This window comes from Phoxinus phoxinus (assembly GCF_949152265.1).
Source record: "Phoxinus phoxinus genome assembly, chromosome: 23".
Taxonomy (NCBI): domain Eukaryota; kingdom Metazoa; phylum Chordata; class Actinopteri; order Cypriniformes; family Leuciscidae; genus Phoxinus; species Phoxinus phoxinus.
Window position 1 is genome coordinate 4,196,696 of NC_136898.1, and position 26,552 is coordinate 4,223,247.

General features: G+C 37.6%; 1 protein-coding gene across 6 annotated transcripts in view; it reads right to left on the minus strand.

The window, feature by feature from the left end:
• Positions 1-1,572: 1,572 nt before the first annotated feature.
• The window catches only part of pitpnm2 (phosphatidylinositol transfer protein, membrane-associated 2), a 63,649-nt gene continuing 38,669 nt past the window's right edge, over positions 1,573-26,552 (minus strand). For 2 of the 6 annotated variants that reach the window (XM_079599182.1, XM_079599183.1), the window contains exons 5-26: positions 25,601-25,834; positions 24,025-24,357; positions 23,280-23,375; positions 23,104-23,199; positions 22,221-22,270; positions 19,548-19,792; positions 18,495-18,684; positions 17,950-18,069; positions 16,732-16,943; positions 15,524-15,702; positions 13,479-13,649; positions 12,316-12,453; positions 10,354-10,518; positions 9,448-9,699; positions 7,632-7,780; positions 6,639-6,755; positions 6,437-6,553; positions 6,122-6,270; positions 5,894-6,043; positions 5,088-5,271; positions 4,607-4,735; positions 1,573-4,521 (exon numbers count right to left, since the gene is read on the minus strand). In XM_079599182.1, coding sequence (XP_079455308.1) covers positions 4,180-4,521; positions 4,607-4,735; positions 5,088-5,271; positions 5,894-6,043; positions 6,122-6,270; positions 6,437-6,553; positions 6,639-6,755; positions 7,632-7,780; positions 9,448-9,699; positions 10,354-10,518; positions 12,316-12,453; positions 13,479-13,649; positions 15,524-15,702; positions 16,732-16,943; positions 17,950-18,069; positions 18,495-18,684; positions 19,548-19,792; positions 22,221-22,270; positions 23,104-23,199; positions 23,280-23,375; positions 24,025-24,357; positions 25,601-25,834 — 3,818 coding nt within the window. In that variant the 3' untranslated portion in view covers positions 1,573-4,179. Of the gene's footprint in view, positions 4,522-4,606; positions 4,736-5,087; positions 5,272-5,893; positions 6,044-6,121; positions 6,271-6,436; positions 6,554-6,638; positions 6,756-7,631; positions 7,781-9,447; positions 9,700-10,353; positions 10,519-12,315; positions 12,454-13,478; positions 13,650-15,523; positions 15,703-16,731; positions 16,944-17,949; positions 18,070-18,494; positions 18,685-19,547; positions 19,793-22,220; positions 22,271-23,103; positions 23,200-23,279; positions 23,376-24,024; positions 24,358-25,600; positions 25,835-26,552 lie in introns of those variants that run through there. The other 4 variants (XM_079599187.1, XM_079599184.1, XM_079599185.1 and 1 more) reach the window with 4 other exon arrangements.

Here is a 26,552-nt window from a genome sequence, read left to right on the forward strand (position 1 = left end):
TTCATACATCTATACATACCTACATACTTTCATCCATCGATACCTAACATCCATCCATCTATACATACCTTTCTACATCTATGCATACCTAATACATCCACAACTACCTACCTTCATGCATCAATCCATACATACAACCATACCTACCTTCCTACATCTATACATGCATACCTACCATTCTAAAAACCTACTTGCATCTATACATCCAGTACATCCATCCATACCTACAGTATGTACATCTATCCCTTCCTACCTACATCAATCCATCCCTACCTACCTACTGTACATCTACATACATTTATCCATACCTACCATTCTATCAATCCTACATAGATATATACATCCATCATCCCTTCCTACCTACATCAATCCATCCATACATCCCTACCTTTCTACCTAACTACACATGCCTACATCCATTCCTACCTACCTTTCTATATCTATACATACCTACAAACAGTACATCCATCCATCCATAAATACCTATATACAGGTGAAACTCGAAAAAAATAGAATATGGTGCAAAAGTTCATTTATTTCAGTAATTCACCTTAAAATAGTCAAACTAATATATTATATAGACTCATTACATGCAAATTGAGATATTTTAAGCGTTTATTTGTTATAATTTTGATGATTATGGCTTACAGCTTATGAAAAACTTCACAGTATTCAAATTTTGAATTTGGGGTTTTCATAAGCTGTAAACCATAATCATCAAAATTATAACAAATAAACGCTTAAAATATCTCAATTTGCATGTAATGAGTCTATATAATATATTAGTTTCACCTTTTAAGTTGAATTACAGAAATAAATGAACTTTTGCATCATATTCTAATTTTTCCAGTTTCACCTGTACAGTACATGCATATCTACTTTTCTACCCATCTATATACATGCTTCCATTCCTACATCCATCCATCTCTACCTACCATGCATACTTTAATCAATTTCCCCCAAATGAACTCAGACAAAACTGCCATCTCTCACACTCCAAAACGAATACAATGAATGAATGAATGAATATAGACAAATACAAAATTGTGACTAAAGACGTTCTTTACAAAGGAAAGTACATTTTTTTTAAAGTATTCTTGCAGAGTGGTTCATGTCACGCATTCATAAAGCATTACAAATCACAGAAGACTAGCAGTTGTCCAACTGTATTTAATCCACAGAACATACAGTTATACACATGAGAGCACTGAACCACCGACCTGGTAAGAAAACTGTAAAGGAGCGAGTCAGTCCAGATCAGTACGTCAGCAGGAGTGTAAAATGACCTGCAGGACGTCTCCATTCATCATCGAAAAGTTGTTGGGAAAGTGACTCATTTGCAATGATTATCTGAAAGTTTTGGCAACAAATAAAATGGGCACAAAACATGATTGTTTCGGGATATCTCACCATATTTATTTCATCCAATGAGCTTGTGTTCTGAAACACCTGCACACTAATTAGACAGCATTTACATGTCAAAAATACTGCAATGTCAATTTATTTCAAAGTATTTCTATGCATTTAACGTCTTCTAATATAATGCTGTTACTCAAATGTCAGTATTTAAAAAAAAAACATGGTTGGATTTAGGATTAACGGTGATATCATTTAAATATTTGGTATTAACAACTGATATGATGTTCTATATAGACAACAGCATATTTGTAATAACTATAAACGGGAGGTTTGTAGTGTGGCCCATTATTGAAGAATACAGGAAAGTGTACGAAAGCTTCTCTGTGACATGCAAAGTACAAAAGTGGCTATAATCTGGTTTATCTGAAGATATAATACTTGGCCTACAAGCAAGGCCGCGGATGTTTAAACTAATGTTCGCCGTGTAAAAACTGTGGCACAATTGTCCATCACAATGTCGTATGATTCCCTGCGATGCGTCTGAATCTTAAATCTCAACCATTCGGAAATGAAGCTCCTCAGCTTTCTTAACTTAAGTTGGTGAAAAATAGCTTGATTGGAAAACAGGAGGAAGTGTAGAAGTGTCAGCAAGTCAGTTCAGAGTGTGTGGGGCAATATAACGGAGAATTTGTTCAGTGGTTAACATTCAAATCATAAACCAAGATCACAAACCTTTCAGCACATGTGTTTCCACTGAGAACCCCTGATGTCTGGTACCGAACTAGATGCATTAAAAGACTAGTAATACCAGTCCAAATGCCATCTCAGAGCAAAAAACTTTGATTCAAGAACCGTTCAGCACCAATTTAAACTCGGTTGTTTGCAGCAAATTTATCACAGAACCACATTCACAATTCCAATTCACATTACGTGGAAATTTCAATGCGCTAAACCGTCTGCAGCGTTTGTACATGTGTGTGTGTTGCCCGGTGCGCTCGGCCATGTGTTTGCTGAACTGATTGTCCGTGGGGGGGGGGGGGCGGCGGTGGTTGCGTCATCTAGAGTTTTGCTACGGAAACACTGTCAACGATTATGCACAAGGAGACATGTCATTGGTCCGTTAAAAGAAGCATTTCAGAAGTGTTGGACAGAAGAAGAAAGCAACACATGAAATACAGTCAAACCTGAAATATCCATCATCTTATGAAGCTACAGAAATAAATAAATTCTGACCGTAACATATCCTATTATAGTGAAATTTACATCTTTACAGTATCTACACTGTTCGAAGTCCCGTTCAGACCTCGGTTCAGAACATCCACTCCAGACAAAGGCCACGATCCGAGCCTCCCAGTTCCATTAGAAGAATACGTCCGCAACATGCAGCATGGCTATTCCAGTGAGTTCATGACATGATATATAGAAACAAACCGTGTATGGTTCACGACTCCACCCGACTTTGTCATGCGGTCCGATTTAAAATAGCAAGAAAATTAAAAGCACAATTTCTATATACCTCAATCACTTACATATGAACAATATCATAGATAACTCAAGTTGATCTAAAATCTTAAAAACATTATACATGTGCCATGGAAACGCTTGGGAAACGTTGCTACAATCCATCGGTAACGCTGGACGTGTTTGGGTTCCTATGATCTGCCTGCTTTTGGCACATTTCTTGCGTGCTCTTGTTTTCGGAGAACTATATAATCGTGCATATGCGCACAAATACCCTGGCATAAATAATAAGGGACATGTACTACACGCGAATGTCGTGTATCCACATGAGATGGAAACGAGGGCCTCCACTATTCCACTAGTGCAAAATAACAATGAGGTTATGCAGTTGCAGAACTACAGCTTTCGAAATGAATTCGTTTTGGCCGTCGGCAGTATCGAGCGAGCGAGTCGAATCGCTCCCTGATCAGCTGGAAATGAGTGCAAAGGATTGAGCCAAATCTTTTAAAAGTTGTCATTGAACATGCAAATCCAGCGAGCTGCATGGCGCGTCCTCGATGGGAAATTCTCTCCACGACGACAGCAGCAGGAAAAGTCTTGACTTCAGCGGATGTGGCGTGTGCTTGCGACCGGTGTTTGGTGGCTCAGAAGTTAACAAAACAGCAGTCGAGAAGGAAAGAAAGAAACATGGAAGGTGACCCAGCAGCCCAGGTCGAGGTATTGCAAGCAGATGGCCTTGTAAAGGGATTGTTCTTCCTTTGAGAGTTCGTTCTTGCTCTGAATAAGAAGTTAAGGCCTCTGATGACCTGCAGACGGAGTTTGGTGTGATGGGCGTTGATCCTTATTGCCAAATGCTGCTGCGATTCGACTCGGAGAGGCTGCCGGGATGGGGCGACCCAACGGAAACGAATGAGTAAAATGGCCTCTGGGTCTCACCAGCTCCTCAAGTTCATGGCTGCCCTGAGCAGGTAAGAGGAGGCACGTATTTACATGTGTGGGAATCTCTGCAGACACCGGAAGGGAAGTCTGGGGAATGATAGAGGAAGCGGGAAGAGTCCATACCCACCCAACGATCCATGTTTTCAGTCCCAACAGTACATTCAATCGAGTCAGAGGCGAGGGCCATGACCCAGAGCGATGCTTAAGGCGCTAGATTTCTGGAAAATGTTTGGCTGCCGGTCTAAAAACGAAACAAAATATGAAACGGAAAAAATTCTCATGCAACAATAGTAATGCCGTGAGATTTCCTCACAGAGTCTGTTGTAATACTGTGAGATTACTTCGTGTCCGTCTCCTACCGTTCCTGCAGCCCATGTGCCCAAAGAAGCGCCTCCAGAATGTGGACCCGGTGGGAGGAGCCTATTTCGGGCTCAGGGCTCCGCCCTCAAGTTTGCTGGTTCGGCCCCAGCAGCCGGCAGCGATGCTCATGCTTCTCTGCGCGCGTTCGGCCCGCTCGCGGTCACATTCTGATTGGCTCTGCGCGCGTTCGGGACGGCCTACCGGCACGGGCGGTGTGGAGGACGTGGGTTGCGAGGAGATGGTGCGCAGCAGGTGATTGCGCTTCCGCAAGAAGTCGCCACTGCCGCCCAGCCCGAAACTGCCTTTCCGGAGGACCATGCGAGCGCTGCCGGTCTTGGCGGGTCTCGATCTCTGATTGTACTCCAGCTGGGAAAGATGAGTCGCGTAGCCGTCGGCGATGAACTGTGGAGAGAGAGTGACGGCTCACTGAGAGTGTAGAAAAACGTGTGAGGAAAAAGTAGAGAGGAAAAATTCTGCGTAAAGATACCTGACACTGGTATTGCAATTTCTTTGTTGGTCTCCCCACAATGTAGATTTGTGATGGCGGCAGGCCAAGTGACGTGTACACGGAGATGTCCTTAGTGGAGCCGTAAGCAGCGAAGATCTTCATATGTGCCTATGAAAGAGCAGCATTTCAATTATACATTTCACATCATTTAAGCAAAGGCTAACACAGGGTCTCTGCGGAGTTTTACAAATAAAATCCATAGGCTACAGAACAAACTCATAAAATCGTATAAATAATGGATCTTGGATCTTTTACTTTATTAAACAGGCTGGTGCGCACTCAAATGTTGCAATATTACAATATAAACAACAGTTTTGCTGATACGATGATGGTAACGGTGTTTAAAGAAAGGCAATGAAAATATTTTTATATATTCGATATTGTTTCAGGATTAATGCATTGCAAATGACAGTACTACATTACTACATTGCGCTACAGAAAAGGTGCCGTTTGTTCTCACCTCTGTGATGAGAGCCTTGAGGAAGTTGGCTTTGTGTCGGAGGGGGTCGTGTACGAGTCCGTCACAGAAGGACACGATCCCGTGAGGGAAGTTGTGCTGTGAAAGCCAGGCCACCACTCGCTGCTTCTGCATGTCTGGCCGCCCCGTCACGTACACTATCATGTAGCCCAAGTCCTGCCAGTGCCTGCAACAGGACAAGAACAGCAAACCATACAAATTACTGACCTACAGTACGAGTTTCATTAACCCTGAAAAGCTTGAAGTATGAAATAAACAAATTATTTCAAATGGATTTTTTTTTACCTTTACACAAAATAAAATAAATAAATAAACAACAACAAAAAAAAAGTAAAAAAAAAAAAACATTTGCATGTTTATTGAGTATCATATTTGATATATCATGCTTTTATGGCTAGTATAGTATGATGAATATGGAGCTCATACTCGAGGAAAAAACACTTTATTTATTTAGAGGCCCAAACTGAAAAAAAAATATGCAATTTGGTGCCGTTGCTGATATTTACATAAACAGAAAGTGAGCTGAGATCAAGATGAACACTCATTGACTCGCATTACAATCTAAGTTATTGCTTTTACTCAATAAAACCAGTAAAGATTTCACAGCAAAACGCGTGAACCACAAGCCGAAGGTGGACGTTTTTACAGTTATACTAACGATGAGACGACAGAAGGCATGTAGTAGATTGTGTGCAGCAGTTCTGATCATGTTGATCGTTTACAGGCCTTAGAAATGTGCGTCACACAGTAGGCTTTATAGGGTTAAATGAATGAAGACATGCTCTCACCTGACTACGTCTACCGCTCCTGCTCGCACTTTAGGGTCGCTGCCCATGATGGACACGCTAGCGGCAAAAGAGCCGTCGATGCTGAACACGACAAACTCTGTGCCATGCGGCAGCACGGTCAGGTAACTGTCAGCAGATGTGTGGTCACCCCTGTGGACAGAGAGGACTTGTTCACTTGTTGAAAATACATTCTTTTATGTGCAGAATAAATGCACATTTATGACTTACCTGACCACCATTTTGACCGGGTACACTCCGATGCTCAGCCGTTTGCTGTCCGGAATCACGTAGGAAATTCGGCCGCTGCTATTGGTTAGTTCTGTGCTGAAGTACACCCACTCACCGGATGGAGGCTGGGTCATGATGTGGATGTCCACCTTGAAGAAAGCACAAAAAAAAAATTTATGAATATGAAGAAGTGAAATGAAATAAGATGCCAATGCTTCAAAGTAGATTTTCTGAAGAGAGTGAGTGAAGTTGGATGAGCTACTTGATTTTTCGATCTCCAGGATCGACACAAACCAAAGTTTATAGGGCACTAACCTTCTCTCCTGTCAGTGTGACCATGTCCAGCGGCCCGTACATGAAGCGACCCATGACTACCTGAAGGCCGTCCTCATTAAACACGGCATCATTCACGCGGTGATTCGCTGTAACATTCTTCAACACAAACACATCTTCACGTCAGCAACAATCCTGTAACGCACTCAATGGCAACATGAGCTTTTAGAGACGCCCGTCTCACCCTGATCTTCACATGTGTCCTCTTCCTTATCCACTTCTCCCGCGGTTTGGACGGAGTGAACTCGGACACCTCCTTCCCATCTAGCTCCAAAATACTTGAGTTCTCATGCCTCATCACCTAAAAGCAAAAACAATAAATACATAAAATGGTATTACATTTTTTTATAATTTACTACTATGACTAATAATTTAAATAAAATGTATGCCATAAAAACAATATATGCACTACCCGCAAAATTAACAATTCACACCCCAATCTGTACGTTAATTTCATAATCAGTCCTTTGCCTTCATACAGTAGCATTAAGTATCACAAAAATTCCAATATTTTTTTGGAATTAATTAAATTACACTTAATATAAAATATAATTAATATGAAATAGGCAATCCCTTATTTTATTATATTAAAATGTTACCAAAAACAGCTAAATTTAATATAATAAAGATAATTTTTTTACATTTTTATTTTAATAAATGAATACAAATATTTAAAAATATATATACATTAATAAAAAGGCAGAACAAATACACCTTTTTTATTATATAATTATGATATAAATTAATAAAGATATAAATGTTTTAATATATTATATAATTATGTTTCTTGGTGCAAATAACCCTGAATATTCCTTTAGGAAGAAAAAATATTTTATATTATACAATTATGATATAAGTAAAGATCTAAATGAATAAAGATAATTTTATAACAGTTTTATTTATATAAATAAATAAATAAATAAATAAATACATACAAATATTTTAAAATATATAATACATTTTTATATATTAATTCTTAATAAATATTATATATTAATATATATTGTATATACATATACATATATATATATATATATATAAATGAATTAATTTGTATATATTAATAAAAGGCAGAATATATATATATATATATATATATATATTATATAATTATGTTTCTTGGTGCAAATAACCCTGAAAATTCCTTTAAGAGGAATAAATATTGTATACTCTTCACCTGTCTGAGCAGGAAAGACACGACATCGGTTGATTCCCAGTAGGAGGCGTGAAACAGGTGAGGTAGAGCCACGGTGGGGAACGCAGTCAGAGCGTCGGGACAGTACAGGGCAAAATCGATGCGCTTGGTTCCCCACCAGCGTGCAGCGACTGCGGGAGAAACGAGAGATGCAGTCATGCCTGTCCAAACCATCACCGCTACAACGGCAGGTTCAAATACCAGTCAAGATTTCCGTTTCATCGGTACATAATTCATGAATGCTTCAGATGCTGGATCTAGGACAGGACGAGGACATGATGCAGGTTTGCTTCAGGGGCTCAAGAGGAAGGAAAGAAATGGAAAGTTGCTGTTTTGTAATGTGCACTTCTTCCTCCCATGACCCATTGCAAAGACATTTAAGAACACAGCCCTATTTTTGGATTTAAATTCTTTTCATTGGGGTTTAATGTTCTTGAATCTGCAAACGACCTCTGGTTCTCTACAAGTAGAATTGTGAATAGAAAACCAGTTTTTATTCAAAACTGGTTTCATGTTGACTGGGAAGACTGAGGGCGGTGAATAAAGACAGTATACAGACAACATGTTTTCTTTTTGCAATGTCCTCACTGGTTGCACGCAACTAAACATACAGCGTGAGCGGTGCAGTCTGATTCACAAACAAAAGAGTCGGTTGTTTTAAAAGAATCAGTAAAAAAAAAAAAAGTAATTAAAGACTAATTTGGAATAGAAATGAAATAAATGGTACTTAAAGTAATAATAATTTGGGATCACTAATTTTAGAGAAAAATTATGTGAATTTAACCGCAAATTTAACAATTCATGTCCCTGATCCATACAAAAATGTGATATTTAGTCATTTTACTTCCTAGCTTGAAATATCATCCAATAGCGTATATTATTTTAATAATGTAAAATAATATTTTTGTAATTACATTTTCCAATTAATATTAAATTCCTGTCCCTGATCTTAACGCAAATTTCATAATTAATAATTTAGTAAAGCACCCAATATATATATATATATATATACATTGTTTGCTTAAATAATTTTAGTTTTTTTGTGCAACAAATGTAATATTATATAAATAACATAATTATTTGCAGAATATGCAAAAAAAATATAATATTATATATATTTTTATTTATTTATATTTTTTAAAACAGTAAAAAGATTAAGGACAATTGGGCCTGGCTCAGTATAAAACTGATTTTCAGCAGGTTCCTGTATAATATATAATGTATATATATATATATTAAAAAATGTACCCAAAAAGTAGGTTTTAATATAATAAAGATAACAATTTTATAATTTTTTATTTTATTTTAAAATAAACATAGATTTTAATTTTTTTTAAATGCGTAATACATTGTGGAGACCACTTCCTCAAAAGTACTAAAAAAATCATCGGAATCCCTAAATTCCTTCTGATTCCCATCCTTATCTAGAAGCGACCGCTAACAGAAGATATACAGGTCGTAAGCATGATAATGGGAGTGAGCGTCATTTCAAAGCATCTTCAGAGGGTCTTCATCATTCAGGGCAAACCCAGAGCGGCTCGGGGTTCAAGAGATGAAGAACCAGAGCACCAGCGCTGAGCTTTTAAAGGATGGGGGCATGAATTCAGAAAACAAAGGCATCAGCGCTGGGGAGGTCAGCAAGGAAACAGGCTGAAGAGTCGGAGGGCTAAAACAGGCAGTAGAAGGGATTGCAGGGAATGCAGCAATGGTAGAAACTAACGCAGGCAAACAGGAGAGCGGGTGCATCTGGAGGGTCGAGGAGACCCTCTGACCGGACGCCTACCCACGCTCCAAGTACCTTGCTCGATGTCCAGCGGGACACACGGCGATGGCGGGCCTGAGGCGAGCGAGGGTGAGGGCTCAAAGCCTAGAGAGATGCTCTGCTCTGTATCATCCACACAGCTGGAATCCTGCCTTTCTAGCGGACGCTTATTTTGTGCTTTGCAGGATTTGGGGGAGGGGCTTCGGGAGCTCATTTTATTATAGGGGAGGGCAAATTGGGACAAAAGACTGAGCTTTTTGGAGAGTCTAAGTTGGCATGCTTGTGTTACTAGAGAAAAAAACAACAACATCAAGTAGTCAAAAGGTGAACATGACATGTGTGATAGTTCCTAGCTATATTTGCAGGATTGCGGCTTTTTTTTTTTTTTTTTTTTTTTGCAGCACACTGTTCAAAAGTTTAGGGAAAATAAGACTTTTTTTTATTATTATTCAGCAAGGACCCAGTAAATTGATCAAATGTTACAGTAAAGACTTCTATAATGTTAGAAAAGATTTCTATTAATCAAAGAATCCAGAAAAAAAAAAAAAAAAAAAAAAAAATATATATATATATATATATATATATATATATATATATATATATACCGTAATGGTTTCCACAAAAATATGAAGCAGCACAACTGTCAACATTGATAATAATAATCACAAATGTTTCTTGAGCAACAAATCAGCATATTAAATCATTTCTGAAGGATCATGTGACTGAAGACTGTTATGAGAGTTATGATGCTGAAAATTCAGCTATGCATCAGATTAATACATTTTATTTTTAAAAACATTAAAATATAAAATAGTTATTACAATTTGCAATAATATTTCACAATATTAGTGTTTTTACTGTAATTTTGATCAAATAAATGCAGCCTTGGTGAAGATTTCTCGTTATTCTATTTCACCCGAGTGCGTACGTGTGATAACTCACTGTTGGCGATGTTGGAGGCGGTGTAACTGTCCGCTAACCCCGACACCTGGCTGGCGATGCTGGTCTCGCTGCCCCGGCGAGCCCCACGGAAGGCTGGAATGGATCCCGGAGACGAAGGATTGGAGTGATCCCCAAACATAATGCTGTGAGACTGCATCACGTCCGCTGTGAGGACCAAAACCAGTAATTACTCGCAGGGCCCAGGAACTGACAGAGCAATCAGGGCCCAGAAATCTTTCAGAAGACTAAACCTCAGTTCCAAAACCTAGTGAGCTGCCTATCTAGACAGCATTCCATCAAGGAAGCAATCGATCTCACTCGATTTTGGATCTGAGCTTGATTGATGCATCATTACACATTTGTAAAAGGGCCATTTGATTCAAAATGATAGGAAGGAAGTGAAAAGAAGATGCAAACACAAATCCAAAGAGATATAAAAGACGTAAATACTGCCCCTGAGTCCATTTTAATGTGTTCCTTCCATTCTGGAGGAATTTAGGAGAGCATTGACTGTTTTTACATGATACAAGTCCTCATGAGGCATTATCTACCAAATACACATGCAAGCCCGTCATCAGAATCAGGATTTGTCATTAATCAAGCTGTTTGAATTTAGATTTTTTCTTATTATTCTTGCTGTATTGTTGTTTTAAAGGTGGAGTGTGTCATTTCTGCAGTACTAGTAACATTGAATGGAACGGCAAAAAAATAGTGCTGGTTTCCCCATAGGTCGAACCGCTTATGGGCAAAGCTCATGAAATTTTTCAAGAACGTGCCTAGGCTATATTTCACACCAGAATCAAAAGGGCTATTTTATTCATATAGGGACTATTATATTCATAACAATATACTGTGCCTGTCAAAAGTTTGGAAACATTACTATTTCTATTTTTAACGTCAATCCTGCATTTATTTGATAAAAAATACTGTAATATTGTGAAATATTATTACTAGGGCTGTCAAAAGATTAATCACTATTAATCACATCCAAAATAAAAGTTTGTGTTTACATAATATATGTGTGTGTACTGTGTATAATTATTTATATATATAAAAACACACACAATCATGTATATATTTAAGAAAAATTGTTTATATTTATATATAATATAAATTATATAAATGTATATACAGTATATAAATGCAAATATTTCTTAAATATGTACATGAATGTGTGTGTATTTATACATAATAATTATACACAGTACACACACATATATTATGCAAACACAGACTTTTATTTTGGATGTGATTAATTGTGATTAATCTTTTGACAGCCCTAATTATTACAATTTAAAAGAATGGTTATCTATTTTAAAATTTAATTTATTTCTGTGATGCAAAGCTGAATTTTGTGACCTGTCTTCAGTGTCACATGATCCTTCAGAAATTATAAATTATGGTAGTATTTGTTAAAATTATGCTGATTTAAAAACACGCATTGTCTACAGTAATTTTTACTATAATATTATAATTTTTTTACTACTATACTACTAACCCTAAACTTACAGTAAAGAATCTAATAGTATCATAGAGAATATTCATAATTACAAAAAAACAAAATAAAAGTAAAGCATCTATTGTATTGGGGGTGAAAATAAGCTGAGTTATAATATAAAGTATGATTTTCTTTTGATTTTGTGGTGAAATGACACTTTTTAAATCTACCTATGAATGGCTTATACCTGTCTACACAAAATTATGATAGGAAAAATGCATTTTAATGTTGAAAAAATACACACTTCACCTCTAAATTCAATACCATCAGTTCCGCATGGCAGCATCCAGCGACAGGAAGTCACAGTAAAACTCAAAACCGACAAGCCCCAGTGAGAGAATCAATGTCAAAGCAGACGCACAAACACAGATCATGTGAAATGAGGGCACACGCCACACAGGGGTGACACACATAACAGGGAGTTTACGCTAAAGGGGTGCAAGAAACCAGGAATGGCTACACACACTCGGCGGGGGCCGGCATGGCTTGCCAGTTGAGCACAGGGACGGGAATGGAAGTCTCGCTGATGCCATCCTGAAAGCGCTGGGCGGCACAGCTCACACTCTCCAACAGGAGGTGAGGGTTACTCTGGATGGTTTCCACTGCCACATGTCAAACCCAGCGGCATGAGGGACGTGGAGACATGAGAGCGACGTGAGGGGAGAGAGACAAAGAAACAGAAAATAAAGACAAATAACAGACAGAAATGACACAAACCGAGGAACGAGAACAGCAGCCAGAACTGCAATGATGGACGATGCTCTTTTACAAGTGCTGCTTTAAACTAACCCATAGAAATATCTGCTTTAATGCACATGCGATCACACGTAGGCCCCGTTTACAATCATGATTTCTCAAATGTAAACGGGTACCTTGAGCTGATATAGTTAGAAATGCATGTGACCACATTGCATTTGTAGTGTAAACGCTGCGGTAATATGTCCAAATGCATTCTGGACAAAAGACTCACCTGTCAATCATTCATTGCAATAAAACATGTAAATGAGCCGATTACGTATGGCTTCCTGGGCTTTTTTTTTCTTTTTTTTTGACACATTTTGCATTGTTATCAGCATGCAGTAAGACATTACATATGAGTGATGTATGCAGCAGGGTCTTAGTTAACTAAAACTAAAATCATTTAAAGAAAAATCATTAAGTGAAATTTTAAATATATATATAAAAATATCAAAAAAGCTAGTACATTTCAAGGCATTTAGGCATCTCATTTGCATTTAGTTATCTCATTTGCATTTAGTTTAACTTGATGTAATAAGACTAAAACTGAAAAAAAAAAAACTACACAGAAATATAGTAAACTAACAAACATGACAAAAAAGCAACAAAATGATCAGAACAGAAAATATAAAAATAAGATTTTTAAATATCAATGAAACCTATAATCGTATTTCAATGATAGTGAAATAACACTGATATGCAGTCAATATCGAGAGACCATCCCCTCTAAATCCAATCACGAGTGGTCAGAGGACACATGACAATGAAAGATGAAAAACAGCAATGTGTCTCGGCTGACCACTTGTGACCCGATCGCCCGAGACAGTACCAGGTGTAATCCAGGTCTTAGCAGGTGTACGTGTGCACTGAGAAACCTCTCCAGTCTTACCCAGCAGGGCTGACTGGCCGTCACCCAGTGGGAAGCGCTGGTATCGAGGGACGCTAAACGGTGGCATCAGGTGGAAACGCTTCTCCAGCAGCGGCTCCAGACGAGAGGCGGAGGGATCCGCGGGGTGGAACAGGTTATAAACCTGCTGGCAAGCCGGACGAAGATGAGCCACTGCAGGACGAACAAAAGAAAAGACAAATATGTGTTAAATTGATCTAAAATGTTGGTGTTAGTATATACATTTACAATATGGTTAAGCTGGTTTGCTATAGTTCAAGTAGAATAATGCATGCTATTCAACAGTTTGGGGTCAGTAAGATCGTTCAATGTTTTTGAAGTCTCTTCTGCTCACAAAGGCCACATTTATTTGAATAAAAATACAGTAAATTGAATTTAAAAAAGTAATATTTAGAAATTTTTATATATTGTAAAATGTAATTTATTCCTGTGATCAGCATCATTACTCCAGTCTTCAGTGTCACATGATCCTTCAGAAATCATTTAATATGCGGATTTGTTGCTCAAGAAACATTTCTGTTGAAAACAGTTGTGCTTCATATTTTTGTGGGAAATCTTGGTAACTTTTTTCAGGATTCTTTGACGAATAGAAAGAAAACCGAAATCAGCTGTAACATTATTTAAAGGGGTCATGACATGTTTTATTTTATTTTATTATTATGTTCCCTTAGGTGCAATTATAGTATTACTATAGTTTTTTTTACAAAAAACTTTTAAAATGTAGTGATTTATGACCTTTTCCCAACCTGTTTCTGTTTTGGGGGTGTTTCCCCTTTAAGAGTTCAGTGTTAACGCCCACTGTTATGATTGGCTAACGTCAGTGCCTATGCATCAATTATTAACGCCCCCAGCCAGAACATTTGCGGATTCAGCGGATTTAAAAAGTAGTTTAAAGTTTTAAATACATTACTTACAGTTTGCGTCGTCGTTGTTGAGCCCAGAATAGTCGGCACGGACTTATCTTTGAGCAACAGTTTTCTGGCAAAGCCAGCATCATTTTGGGATTTGTTCTCAAAACAGTAATCCTTCAAATGGACTGGGACGTCCGCAAAAAAATAAAGTGCATCCATTTTTCCGTGACGTCTGGATCTTTCGCAGCGTATTCAAAGATGTTGTTTGTCCACAGCCAGGAACAGCACATCTGTGGCATCGTCATTTCCCTGTACACAGACCCACTCGCTGTCCGTCGACTGAACACTAGTGAGGCGCGCGGGCGCGACAATGATACGAAGTGAGCGTAGTTGTCTTGCGCTTTAAGCGTAGTTGTCTTTGGCTGGAGGCGGTCTATATGCAAACGCTGGTACGTCACTTCGCACCGTGACGTCACTTCTTACCATGGATCCAGAACGAGCTGTATTTAGAGCTTGATTAAATAAATGATTCGTTTATAATGGGGAGGACGTCTTAAGCTATGAAACTTGCAGGACGTTTTAATGGTACAAAGACCTCGTATATACCAAAAGATCAAGGCAAATTTGGTTTCTCATGTCATGACCCCTTTAAATGCTTTACTGTCACTTTTGATCAATTTAATGCATTGCTGAATAAAAGTATACAAAAAAAATCGTACTGACCCAAAACTTACTTCTGCACGGTAGTGTACTTCAGTATTTATTTTTTCCGTCATAAAGTAGCTAAAAATAATGCTGTAGTTGGTGGTGTAGGAGGTTATGCCTTCAGTGTTTTGTTCAAAACATTTTTGTTTTGTACATGACAGATGTTAGATCGGGATTGTCCCGTCAGCATACTGTTCCCCTCCTCTGTGACACCAGCCCTCTAAAACAATCTCCAGTAATCTGCCGGCAGCCCACAACTCCAACTGATTTAAGTTGCTTTTAGGATTAATGTGTTTTAAAAGATTTGGACTTCAGAACAAAAACAGCATGAACAATAGAGATTACACAGGCTGTGTAATCCATCAGATCAAGTCACACTTTAAACGATCGCTTTGGCACTCAATCCACGGAGGATTTCATTCCCTTTCCTCACTCTTCTTCCACTAGAAACTGTACTGAAGGTTAACATACCGTCCAAAGAAGGGACCACCGTTTTCCTCAGAGCGAGGACCAGGCCTAGTGGAGAGCCGAAGAGGAAGAAGTCGGACACTTCGAAGTCAAACTTTCCCAGAGCGCCTCCTCCCTCCAGCATGGTACTGCTACTGGACCGGCGTGAACCCGGATCGTTCCTCAAAACGCTGGAGTGCAGACTGTATAAACACACTTTACATTATTATACACATCTTTACAATGTTATTATTGTGCATTATTACAGTCACAAGTAGGGATTCACTGCCATGTCTGGGAAAAGTCAGGAAATATCTACAACTAATGTCCATTTAAAATAAATAAATTATATATATATATATATATATATATATATATATATATATATATATATATATATATATATATATATATATATATACATATTGATTCAGACCAATTCGCTTAAAGAATCGATTCTATTTTTTGAACCACTTCAACTGATTGATTTAAAATATTTGACTAAAAAGACTGATTTGATGACAAATCAGTAGCAAAAAAAGTTTTACCCTATACAGGATGAAATTCAAGTCGATTAAATATTTTTAATATTTAAATAGTTAAATTTTTTACTAAACATTTGTTCATGTCTTTTGCAGGAATGGAAAGCAATTAAAAATAGTATTATTTTTTCCGTTCCCTGTTATAAAATATCTGTAATATTTGAAAATCTAGTATTTATTTATTGTTTGAAATAGAAAAATAATCCTGGATATCATCTGCTTCTAATCAAACATAACCATATAACCAACAAGTTAATGAAATTTTTATATCGGCCAATACCAATATAGTCATCAGCATATGGACCCTTTTCACATTTATGGGGTTATTAGAAGTAGAAGTTGTCAATAGTTGGGTAAAAAGCCACAATAGCATTTCTATGACTTTTCAAAAGAGTAAAAATATATATAGAGCTTGATTGCCATCACTCGCTCAGCCGTTGTATTAGAAACACTCACGAAGCAGCGTAAATTAATGCCAAGGTAAAATAAGACAAAGTATAGTGTTATAAGAGTACATTAAATTTTATAAAAATGAAAATATAAAAACCTTTGCTAGATTCACTGAGGAAACGCATCATCACAGTCTATGAAAACAGTCCATTGTGCACATAAATATGATAAATAAACCAGACATGTTGACTTGAATGATAAACAAACTGGGTGAGGAACACAAGAAGGACGGTGGCTCACCTGGTCAGGAAGGCCTGGTGCTGTTTGATGGTGTCCAGCTCGTAGGTCGAGGAGTCGCTGCGTTTCCGGGGCAGCTGTTTTTTGGGGTCGTCTGGACCGCTGGAACGTGGAATGTCTATATTACTACGGCTGAGGTGCCGACTTCCCTCTAGAGACAAACCCGAGCAGTGAGTGCTGTTTATAATGATCCCTGGTGACAACAGGTCATTGTCCTGTGGAGGAAGTGCATCAGTAATTAATATGACAGGGATCATATGATGGAAAACAGGATATTTATGATCATTTATAACATCTGACCTGCATGGATCAAAAAAAGAAGTTGGTGAGAACACAAAAGGTTGTGGTTATACTGCTGAGGAATACAGTTACGAATACATCTTAACCACTGTTTGCTTGCCTTACACCGTGTCCTAACCAGGCGCGATGTGATAAGATCCAGCGACAAACAATTTGTCTGTCCACACTAGACCCGACGCGACTGCGAGATGCGTCAAAATCAATCAAAACCCACAGCCAATCAGAACAGCGTGTGGGCGGAGTCTCGCGGCAAGTGCACGGCACCAGAGAGTAATCTTGACGGCACTCGCAAGACAATGTATAAGTAGCTTTATAATCAAATTCACAAATATTACACCATTCAAACATTATTAAAAATACATAGGCTACTGAGTTACTAAAACAATCTTTGTCAAAGAATACACTTGTTTGTTCACAGTTTGAACGTTCTGGTTTCCATCTGTTTAAATTCAAGATCTGAGGTGAATTATCCATTGTTGCTTTTACAGTTACAAAGCTGGAGCACTAAGTGATATTCAAGGTCACATTACACGCTTTTAACATTAAATAAAGCACATAAACAGTGCCTGAGATTATCATTGCCACACTTTGTGTTTGTTGTTCCAGCGCGACGTCGCAGAAAAATAGAAACCGTTTCTAAAATAGAATCGTCGCGTGTCGCCGTCGCGGCTGGTTAGGACAAAAACTCTGATTAACATGGGAAATAAACCTTTTATCGCGAGTCGCGTGTAGTTAGGACACGGTGTTAGAAAGGCCAAAAAAAGTGGGAAACAGTGTCTCTTGGACAAGTGATGACAACACACTGCTAATGCAACTCAACTAGGCCTCATCCCTAAATGAAAGATATTGTGACGTGTACGTTCACAATTAATCACTGTCTGGATGATCAGGCCTTGTGTGTGTGCAAATGTGTGTGTTCACCTGCACACTGACAATGCTGCCACGCCGGCTGCTGTTTTGACTCTCTGACACTGTGATGTTGCTGCTGCACAGAGCATCAAATCCCAGAATCCCTCCAACACAGTCACCAATCAGACACACCTGCACACAATTAGCAGACAGACACACATTACATCACATACAGGAAGTCATGCGCATGGGCAGTGAGTGAGATAAATGCCCATTTACAGATGAAACAACATTCACAACACTTTAAACGTATAAAATGTGATTGTGAAATTTAGTTTTGATTTGATTCATTTAATTTTGATTTCATCGTGAAATGTGCCTCAATTGTTCACAATAAAACCAGTGACATTTGTAAGGAAAAAGCAAACACGGACACATGTGATATTCAGTGAGAAAACCAAATGCTGTGAATAACGCACATTTATCCCAAAAGTTATTTTTACACTAAGACTTCACCAAACAAACTAAAACTAGATGCATATTTCACTGCCACACACATTTTCCATTGCTCTAATCTGTAAATAATTACATAGAGAGAAAAAAATCAAAGCACTGACTTGGCCAGTGAAAGTGGCCCCCTCCAGGGATTTTATGAAGTCAGCGTAGACCTGATTGGCTCGCACTATGACCGTTGCCACGGCGTCCTGGTACTGTGGTGCAGAGGTGGCCAATAGGGGCAGGGCGGCCAGAGGGATGTGATCCTGACTGTTGGAGAGGCAGCCTTCGTCATAGCTGTAGGGACTCAAACTGTGTCAAGGACACAAGAACAGAGTGCATGCTGGGTTATTACCAGCGAGAAGCCGTTTTATGCACTGAATCAGCACGTAGAGTGGCATACAGTACTACCATACTAGTCTTTCTGCATTACGCATGCAATGCTCGCTTGACCAAAATGTGCAGTTTACAACCAGAGCGCACAGAACAGAACTGTATCCCAGAATGCAATGCGTTTTCAAAAGTGCACTGAATGAATCAATATCAACAGTGATGTAACATCTCTTTATTGACTCCTTATTTGAATAGACTGCAAAAAAATTAGATTCAAAATGCAATAACTAATGATAACTGGAAGTTATTCACTGCAATAATAGCAGCATTTTAATTATTCAATATAACAAATAATTATTCAATTTTTTTCCTACAACCAAATAAATACAAATTATTTCTTATTATTATCATTTAATAATAATATTTTTTTATTATTTAATAATAATAAAATTATTATTAAAATCAAATCAAATATATGGACTTTCTGGAAACATTATTAATGTTTATTAAGCAATAATTAACATTATTAAGCAATAATTATATATTTTTTCAAAATTTTAATACATCTATTCTAATTATAATCTCTACCAATATTTTTTTAATATAATAATACAATAATTATTTTAAAAACATTATATTTTAATAAATTAATGAGTTAAAATGAATAAATTAATTTTGAATGAATGCAGGGACTTTTTGGAAACATTAAGCAACACTTGTCATACTACTAGAAGGTTGAAAAGTTGGAACTGTGTGTGTGTGTGTGTGTGTGTGTGTGTGTGTGTGTGTGTGTGTGTGTGTGTGTGTGTGTGTGTGTGTGTGTGTGTGTGTGTGTCACTCACTTTGACACCAGAGCGAAGGCCTCCACACACACGGCCGGACAGGGCACCAGGCGGATGGCGATGCGGCCCAGTGCAGCTGGGTAATGAAGCCGCATCACTGCATCAAACGCGCTGCCGATGGTGTTGACGTCCCCCTGCTTGCTGTTCTGGTCTCCGCTGCCCGTGTCCAGGATGTTCCCGCCATGCAGGACCATGAGGAGGACGTGGATCTTAGACGGCTGTAAACACTGCTGTGAGGAACCGTCCTGAGGGACACATGCGGACGGCATTCGGTTCATTTAAAACATCCACACACACTCGTGACAACATGCTATTGTGAAAGAGGACGACTTACTAATAAACAACACGGTAAAGAGCGCAACAGCAGTCTTCCGGAAGTAAAAATCCCATTCAAAACCTCCATAGATGGAAAACACAAATCTTTCAAGACCGACCTACCATGACAAACGCAGACATATGCTCTGTAGAAACCACGTCACACGTGTGGCTACTCAGATGACCACAACTAAAATTAGCAACCTATATTGCGTTAGTTAATGTGGAGGTGTTGTAGTGTTAGAGCAGTGGTGATTTCTAAAATATCAATTAATATTCAATATATTATAGAAAATATATTCTGATGAGGAAATTCATACAAAACATAATGAGGTGAGCAGATTATTCACACTCATAATTACAGTCTTTTTTCTACAGCTATGACAATTATGAAATTGTGTCATGGAAACTATTTTGATTATGGTCAATATCAAAAATTAAGTATGCATGGTTGTTTAATTATCTGATTTGTTCATGCCAGTTACAGATTATTAACAGGGAAGCTTTGCATGAATAATTACTTTGTTATTAAATAATATTACACTAATAAAAAGAAGACAACAAAGACAAATGAATAAAAAAAAAAACTTAAATTATTTTTCACAATTCAGTTTTTCTTTTTATATACTCACAATAATAATTATTATTATTAAAATAATTGAACTTAATTAATTATTAATAAGATCTTAAATATAAATTATTAATACTATCTGAAATACATGTATTAATAAATGATGTATTAATACATTAATACATCATTAATACAATAATAATGATAATACAATTAAGGTTTTATATATAGAATACATTTTTATATGATTAAATATAATAATTATGTTAGAAACCTCTTATTATATATATATATATATATATATATATATATATATATATATATATATATATATATATATATATATATATTAATATCCCAGTCACTATAATGGCCAAAAACTTTAGGAATTATGCAAATGTTAAACTAATGAATATGTATTGTTATAAATATAGATTCACTAAAATGAATGTATATTTATAACAAAATGTTTCTGGTTGTCGTTAAATCAAATAATTGTGATTAGATTAAAAAGAGAATTATCTTTCAAATGCGTCTTTAAGCTGTTTGATTTTTTTTTTTTTTTGAAGAAGAAAAAACTTTTTAAATGACTAAGGACAAAACGAATGGGAAAAACACTTCCAAAAAAAAAGACAAAGTGGGGGCATCACTGTTTTCCAATGAATGAAGATTATTCCATGGTAAAAGGAGAACTCAGAAGAAGAACTACTTAACCACTTTACAAAACACACATCTGAGATCATAAGGTGCTATTCAGGGTAAAGATCAGCTCAACTCTAATGCAAACACAACACAATCTGGAAGAATAACTGCTACAACACAGGAAAACACCTTTGACTCTACATAACTTCTGACAAGATCTACTCTTCTAGCGGATCTAAACAGATGGGTGTCGCAGCGACTCACAGCTGGACGTCTGCGTGACGTACGCCGACGCTTGCGGACGGTGGAGCGCCGCATGGGCCTGGGTCTCTGCGGACCAGAGTTAAAGAGCACTGAGATCATCCCAAACAAGCCCTGATCAAGCTCTTCCCCATGAAACCCTTCACACCATGAGAACTTCCCCTTATGACTATACAGGCGAAACCGGAAAAATATTGTGCAAAAGTTCATTTATTTCAGTAATTCAGCTTAAAAGGTGAAACTAATATATTATATAGACTCATTACATGCAAAGTGAGATATTTCAAGCCTTTATTTGTTATAATTTTGATGATTATGGCTTACAGCTTATGAAAACCACAAATTCAAAATTATAATATTGTGAAAAGGTTTTTATAAGCTGTAAGCCATAATCATCAAAATTATAACAAATAAAGGCTTGAAATATCTCACTTTGCATGTAATGAGTCTATATAATATATTAGTTTCACCTTTTAAGTTGAATTACTGAAATAAATGAACTTTTGCACCATATTCAGATTTTTCCAGTTTCACCTGTAAACTGAGCCAACCATTGCAGGTCATTTTGTGAAAGGTCAAGCAGATTGTTCAGTGATAGTGTGGCACTGATCCTTACTGAAAAAGCTGTTGTATAATGTACCCTCAGAGAAGATTCAATGCTCCCTCCCCCTACGTCAGCATAAACACGGCGTGACCATTGCAGAATATTTGCTCCATTAGCACAAGTACAGATCAATGCGTCTTTCACTGCCGCAGTTGCATTAATAATACGACACCAAGAGCACTGCTGCATAAATATGCATTATGTAATGTTTATCTTGTATTATATTTCCATTAATGTTAATGGAAAAGCATTGAATGAAAATGCACAATTGTAGACATACCTCATTGAGTCGCTCCCCGCCGGCAGTCCCAGGTTCTTGATACAAACCACCTAGAAATTTAATAAAATTAAAACTTAAAATTAATGCGCTTAATGCAAGAAAGAACATACACATATGCATCATAATTCTTTCTGAAACTAATCTGCATTGCTGAAAAAGGAAAAATAACAAATCATTATTAATATTAATAAATTACTCAATTATTGATAATAAAAAAAACATTATTCAAATAATATATAACGATTCAAAATTTGAATCAGGAATAATCGTACCCATTTGTGTTAAATTAAGCATGCGACATTGATCTTGTTTAACGTGTTTGTTTTGTCATCATTTGCTATAAACAATCAGATTGAAGGATCATTTTCACAAAACTGTAACTGTTTTCTGCAAGCTTTATTCAAGGTAAATTTAGTCTTTCCAAAAAAGGACACTTGGAGACTCCAAAAGGACACCTAATAACCAAATGATATAAGGAGAACAAAACTTTTCAGAATTCATTGTACAGTACGTGTAAAAGAAACCTAGTGTTGGACTTTCAGTTGAACATGGGTTTGGTAAGTGTAAAAAGCTCCATGGCCTGCGAGTCCAGCGAGCAGTGAGATCCGTCTCACAAACCGCATGGACTTCTGTGTAATTAGTGTTTCATAATCTCACACTGTTTGACACAGACCCTAACCTCCTCAGAGTCAATGGGGCTCCTTTACAGCTAATCCTATTAAAGATGTGAAAATCTCTGTATTTGGCGGATGAATGGAAAAAAAACTCCTTCCAGTGGAGCTCGGCTTATGCATTACAAAACCAAAGCATTGGAAAAAATGCTTTGCATCACCCGCCTGCAATCCTAAAACTTGTCAGATGGGTAAAATAATCCCTCGCGTACCCTGAGCGTCCTCAGACTCGGTTTTATCCATCAGATCGTTGGAGCTCCACTTGGTGATCTCCTTGCCGAAGATCTCCTCGTTGTCAGAGAAGTCCTCTGAGGAACAAGGATTTAGATTTGAGTAAATAACAGATTGCCAAGAGCACCTTTTAAAGCGAGGATCAAACCTGTATTACCGTGTGCATCAAAGAACTCGTCGTCTGTGCTGTCCTCCGAGTCTCTGGCGATGCTCTGCATGCGCCATTCAGAAATACTGTGGCGTGAAGGGCTTCCTGCACACATCAATCATACAGTAAAGACAAATAATAAATCAAATTAGTTCTATATTCCGATGCTTGAAAAAAAAAAAAAAAAACGAATTATGCAACTACTGTAATTTATATATATATATATATATACACATACACACACACATATACACACACACACACCACCATTCAAAAGTTGTTTTTTTAAAGACATCTTTTATGCTCACAAAGGCTGCATTTCTTGATAAAAAATACAGTAAAAACGGTACATTTGAAATATTATTACAAAGTAAATTGTAATTAAACTTCTATTTTAATACATTTTAAAATTGAATTTATTCCAGTGATGGCAAAGCTGATTTTTTAGCATCATTACTCCAGTCTTTAGTGTCACATCCGGAAACCTAAACTGTTTATATACCTGTACTTTGAAAATGCATGGTGATCACAAGCTATTAAGCATGCATTTTCAAAGTACAGGTATATAAACAGAGCAGCTTTAATGTTTTTATTAACATTACTCCATGTTGGGGGAAAAGCAACTGATCATCGGAAAGTGAGACATGAACCAATAATTCCCCTCAACGTATAGTTGTTCCAGGCCAATAAGCGATGGTTATCCAGGAACAGATCCTTTCTGGTCAATTTCACATGAAAGTGGAAGATAACTTACCGCCCCTCTTTGAGGACCGTGAGGACCTGGAAGAGGTGGACCACTGCTTGGTCAGCTCTCCTCGCGCCTGCAGCGTGTCCCCCATGCTCCTCGTCGTCCCCTCCGCTTCGGTGGAGCTGTTGGCCTCCTTGGCTTCGAGCTCTTTCTCAGAGCTGGTGACGGGGCCGTTGTTCTCGCCGCCCTCCTCGTTGCAGCTGTACTGAGCCATCTTCTGTTGCAGGGCCAGCTGAGTCTCCAGCTCCAGTTGTCGGATGTCCTCCATGGTCAGACCGTACCACTCATCCTGCCAACACCAGGCCTGTCGATGTGCGCGGACCATCACCTTCCTCAGCCCTGATTGGAAGAATTTGTGAGATTGATTCCTAAGTTAGCACAGGCAAATTGTTTCCATAGTCGCTGCATGCAAACTAGTTTGGGGGGAAAAAGAAATGTTCACAGTAGAATTTGATATCTTCTGAAGATAATGAGAGTATTGTTTCCCATGCAAAAATCAGGATACCAATGCTATGCGGTTGATAAGGTGTTATGAAATGTTTTAATGCATTTAAATGTGCACAGCACTTCTGTTCTGGCAACAAAGTAACATAATTATAAACATTTATATAAGCAATGTGTTACTTTACAATCAACCAAAGTTTTAGTAATTTTGTGTTAGTGTTTTTTTGCTATTTTTATTTAAAAAAGAAATTCTATCTCAAGGTGTCTATATTCAGTTTAAATGTTTAGTTACTTCAGTTACTTTAACTTAACTCAATTTTATATTAGGAAAAGTTAATTTTATTTCAAGTGATACATTTTTTTTATGGATTTAGTTTTAGCTTTAGTTAACTATAATAAACCTAGTTGACTGTTGAGTGTGCATATGAGATCGCTCAACATTTGGGGTCGAGGTGTGGTTTGGCTCATTTCCTTGAGCGATTTCCTCGATTGATTGGTCGTTCAGATAATTGAACTTAGTAATGAAGAGACGTGCAAACAAAACTGTTTTTACAGCGTCCGGGAAACAGTGAGAGGAAAAATTGATAAAAATAAAAGCGAATCAGCCAAAGAAGTTAAAGACTTTCGCAAATGAGGAACAACAACAGTCCGCTTGCAAATTATCAGAGAAAGGAGCCAATAAACAAGCCGAAATCGAAGTAATAAAAAAGATTAAGCGGCAAGCGAACGGCACATGGAAAGGAAATTAATTCTGCTCTGATGTAGTCAGAAGGTGGTTCTCCATTCGTTGATTTCCACTGGATCCGCACTGCATCAATCTCGTTTTCATTAAGTGCAGGTTAATGATTAAGGGCTTTTTTTCCTGACAAAACGCTTGACACCTGCTGCCCACCCACGCACAACGATAACAGGATGTTACCAAGCATCAATTCACGCACAAATGCAACAGATGGATCAGCTGACTCATGTAGAATTATTGGAGAGACAAATGTCCTCTCAGTGCTAATAACAGTGGTGGACATATGGTGGAGGACACCACTGACTGGTACTGGTACCAAGTTGATAATAAATTCACTGGATATAAATATATATATATATAAAATCCCAAGGAGGTGTCTGAATATTTCCAAACACTTACCCACATCATGAATGAAGCGCTCGATCTTGGACTGCATGCCCCAGTATCGAAACTCCACTTTACACAACTTGTAAGCGCACATGACGGGCATTTTGCCGGGGTTGCTGTTGATTTCCGCGATCCAGTCATCAGACAGGGGGCCCCGCTGGGTTTTATTCGACTTGTAGAGTTTAGGGTCCTCTTCAACTAGGTACTCGTGAGGGGCAATGAAATCTTTCACAATATCGATAGGATCTGTGAAAGACAATTGCTTCCATTAGCGACTGCATATTTTTTTTGTATGTGGGGGGGGGTTGAACAAGGCACGAATGGTGAACGGGGGTTCATATTTAATCCATTAATGCAAACCAAATCAGTTCATCACAGAGATTTTATAGAGGGTAATAACATGGACCTTGAGTTGTCTGAGGCCGTAAAACCTAGTTTATCTGTTTGTCGTATGTGTCATAAAGTCTTTCTCATTTAGCATTAGGAATCGGGTCGTTCCATTAATCCATTAAAACAGGAAATTTTGTCATATTCATAAATGGAGCTTTGTTTGGAAAAACAAATATGCATTAATAAAAATATAATTTTTGTATACATATACATGTATATACACACACACACACATAAGAATCCGTTTGTGACAGTGGAAGTAACATCTTTGAAACTACTAAAACAATTACTAATTAAATAATTAAGAAACCATAATCATTGAGTGGAATCGTAATCTTTTACACTTATTTGTTTATTCACTTGCCTTTTCTCAAAGAACAACTCTTAATTCAGATCTCTAATCTTTCTGTCTTAATCTAACGTTGTAGGTCTTTGATTATTCACAGTTGCTGATCTTGGGTTGTTTCCTGTCCGCAGACGGCCTCTAGGTGTCTCCACAGCACACTGACAAAGGTACATGTTTTCAGTCAGGAATGGAGTTATGTAACAGCATTCACAGGGCGCTTCCCCCTGC